At 37.0% G+C, this 4027-nt stretch overlaps 1 protein-coding gene across 1 annotated transcript in view; it reads right to left on the reverse strand.

Annotated features, from left to right (window-relative positions):
- Positions 1–4027, reverse strand: part of GALNTL6 (polypeptide N-acetylgalactosaminyltransferase-like 6) — a 987982-nt gene that overhangs the window by 108392 nt on the left and 875563 nt on the right. Inside the window, exon 8 of the mRNA XM_006770738.2 lies at positions 1876–1993. Coding sequence (XP_006770801.1) covers positions 1876–1993 — 118 coding nt within the window. The remainder of the gene's footprint in view (positions 1–1875; positions 1994–4027) is intronic.

A 4027-nucleotide genomic window follows, 5' to 3' on the forward strand; every position in this document is an offset into this window, starting at 1 on the left:
TGGCACCTGGTAGTTTATTTCATCTTTAAAAGTTAAAAATAACTGAATCTAAAAATCTTTTAAAACCTTAAGTCTCAGTTTCTTCATCTGTAAAATGGAATCATACCTACTTCTTAGATCTGTGATTTTAAATTAGATAATGCATATAAAGCTGACATACTATTCAGCTTCTGGCTCATGCCACTAGGTAAAGGTAGTAGATGCTATCATTATGACTTCTATAGTTGTTACATACAATGTGATAACTGTGCAGCTATAACAGAAACCAAAAAGACACCTGGTAAATTCAAGGATTTTAAACCATGTATCTATAAAAAGGTTAAGAAAAAAATAGCTTATATGTGATATTAGATGTATTTGAAGGATGATGAAAGAAAAGCACTAATTTAATAAATGGCATTTCAAGGTGTACTGCCAGCATTGTGAGATGGAAAATTCTAGATGTCTTGAAGCCTGCAATCACGCCTCCTGAGCATCTCCTTGTGAATATTTATTTTGTGACTCTTTAGGACAACATATCATTTCGGTTAACACATTGAATATAGCTGCTACAGTTCTATGAAAATCAGTTTTTATCACTTTCTTTTTATACATCAATTCAAAAGTTTAACTCGATTCCTGTCTGACGTTTACTGTACTTACAATACTTTTTTTTTCTCAGCCAGAGTTGGTTTGATTTCATAATGGCAATAATTAGAAAAAGCTGATTTACTTAATAAGATATTTTTATATGATAAATCCTGCAAGAATCAATCTATTTTTTATATAAATTGTGATAATGATAATATAAAAAAAGGAAATGATTTCTTTCTGTTATAAGACTGCTTTTTAGAAACAAAAGACATACTGGTGGCTTGGAGTACACCTTTTTGCACAGTTTATTTTGCTTTGCTTTTATGGTCTTCTCGTGGTAAAATTTTTTCATTTATTTGATAATGTATCATGTACATCTATATGATAAAGCATATAATTTTACTGAGTGTTAATGGTAAAAGCAAATAGATACTTGGGCAATTTCAGATAAAAATAAGTTTAAAAATTTTGCTTATTTTGGAGTTACATAAAAATAGCCTTAATTTGTGATTTATATTTCAAAATTACTCTTCTGTTATTAAAATTTTGGAATAACTGGTTATGATCAAAATGTGAAATACTATTTCTAGAACAAATAGAAAGGGCAAAAGCTCCAATACATTTGCTTTCTTTCATCTTAATTCTTCTATCCATCTTTCTAAGTGCTCAGAAGGAATGCACTGGTCAGGGGAATTGTAGGTCTGTTGGCCTACTATTTTCCAACCTACAAATGGAGTTTTGAATTATTTCTATGCTGCATTTCCTTTATGGCATGGCTATGTCTCACTGAAACATCAGAAGGAAGTAGATTCTTTCATTCAATGGCTGACTTGGAAAGATAGTGTGTCTATTTTCATCATCTCACAACATCTATATATATAAAAGCCTAATTGCTAGTTGTCCCTCCGACCATTTGACCATTCGACCAGTCACTATGACATGCACTGACCACTAGGGGGCAGATACTCTGACCCATGGGTTAGTTTGCTGCTGGGGTCCGGCTGATTGGGACTGGGCGAGATGGGCCAGACATGCCCTGGAGCCCACCCGTGGTCCTTCCCCACCCCAATTGTGCACCAGTGGGGTCTCTTGGCCTGGCCTGTGCCCTCTCACAATCTGGGACCCATTGGGGGATGTTGGGAGAGCCGGTTTCAGCCTTATCCCTGCAGGCCAGCCCCCCCCCCCATGCACGATTCTATGCACCAGGGCTCTAGTAGGTCATAAAATGAAATAATGACATTCTATCAGACTTGTCAAAATTAAGTACATTAGTATAGTGTGAAGAGGGACTTGGTGACTTACCTTAAAAGAGATTTCATACTGTTCTCCTCCCCAGATTTCTAAACCTGGATCATAGCCACCTAACTCCCAAAACCATTTGCGATTCACAGCAAAGAGACCTCCAGCCATCACAGGAGACCTGTGGAATGAACAAAATAATCTTTAACGGACAATGAATATCAGGGACAATGGTGTTTTGCTTGGAAAAAAAAGAAGCAAAATCAAGACATTCCCAGTTGTCAATGGCATGGAACTTTTTAGCACTAGTTTTCTGTAAGTGGATTTAAGGTTCTCACATGGTCTGTAAATGCCCTTGGAATTCTCATGAGCGTTAAACTCTGCAGGTCAGGTCCTAATGCCACGATTGTCCTGGGGAGCCACACTTCCTCCATATGTTTATCATTAGGGGGAAATACATGACGATTAATGACTGTTATATTGAGAAATATCACTCAATTTTATGTTTTTTCCTCAAAGTGAAAGAGATCTTATCCTATCAGACAGACAAAAGCATAGAAATTGCTGCTGTAGACAAACATGTTTCATTAAATCTCTTAGTACAAACTCACCAAGCATCTGCCAATTACAGGTCATGTCCATTTTGCAGACTATCAGATAGACAGTTGGACTATAATAACCCATCAGAATTAGTTAATTAACATGCCAAAGATGGAATTAAACTAGGTCTTTTCAGTTTAATTAATTTAGATTTTCTCTGCTTTTCTAACAAATATTCCTTTTGGTCAAATAATTTTTCAGCATTCTACTCCTGCTAGGATGCACTGTACACACGTTGCTATATAATGGGATAATTTACACTCATTGGGCCCTGCCCTAAAATATTTTGTAGTTCAAAGGTAGCTCTGGCATTTTGAAATCTCACTATGAGCTGGGCTCTTGGCTAAGAGCTTTATCCCATTCCCTTGATTGATCCTCAGAGCAAGCATATAAATATCATCCCTATGTCCTGTTTGAAGAAAGAGGCAGAGAGAGGTTAAAAGCAGTGCCCAAGGCTGAATCTAGTGTATGGCGGCCCCGAGACCAAGGTCCTCTGATTTCAAAACCTTTGAGCTCTTTATCAGACAGTTTTCTTTCAGTGTTTGGGGGTGAAGACAGACAGCTACATAAATGTAGATATCAGATAATTAGAGAATACCCTATGCAGACGAACATTGTCAGCACAGTTTTGGTGACAGTTTTGAAAAAGTTTTTGAAGCAAAGGATCTTTATCAATAAGAGTAAAAGACATTAAATGTTGAAGATACACATTTTAAAATATGTGTACATATTAGACACACTAAGTTACAGATCCACCGAAGACTTGCTTTTGGTAATATTTAAGGTAGCGCTTGAATTTAAGTGCATTATATATGTCAATGACTTTGCATGTTGAGATGGTACATAGCCTACATCAGTTACGAATCTTTTTTTAATGTCTAGTAGACTGTATGAAGATGAAAAGATTACATGGCAGGAAGAGGGATTTATTTTTCTCCTGAGAAGTGAGCAGGATTAAAAAAATAACATAAAGAATCTCATGCAGTTTTTCTATTTTGTTTGAAATAAAAATCCTAACCCAGCCTGTGTGGCTCAGTGGTTGGGCATTGACCTATGAACCAGGAGGTCACTGTTCGATTCCTGGTCATGGCATATGCGTAGGTTGTGAGCTCCATCCCCGGTGCTGGGTGTGCAGGAAGCAGCCAATCAATGATTCTTTCTCATCATTGATGTTTCTATCTCTCTACCCCTCTCCTTTCCTTTCTGAAGTCAATAAAAATATATTTATAAAAAAATTCTAGACTCAAATGTTCCCTATCTCCAGCAGCCTAATCTTTTTCTGTTTTCCATGCACTGAATTTCCGAGGTGAATTACAACTGTAGCTGGAACAAATTGGGACTGTAACATGTATTGGGTGCAGCTCCCAATGGACCCATTACTACAGTCTAACCTTTGCTTTGTAGGGTTTGGATGTAAGTGATCAGGCATTGTCAATCTGCCCCCCTTGGGAACATCCTCCCCCCCCCTCAGTGCACAGATTTCGTGCACTGGGCCCTCTAGTGAGTTTATAAAAAACAAACCATGTATCATATTTTAGCTTAATTGTAGAGAAAATAAAATACATTCAAATGGATCTTTTTTACCAGGCCTAACCGAAATAAATTAGTGTTTCAT

This window comes from Myotis davidii, unplaced genomic scaffold (assembly GCF_000327345.1).
Source record: "Myotis davidii unplaced genomic scaffold, ASM32734v1 scaffold404, whole genome shotgun sequence".
NCBI classification, from domain to species: Eukaryota; Metazoa; Chordata; class Mammalia; order Chiroptera; family Vespertilionidae; genus Myotis; species Myotis davidii.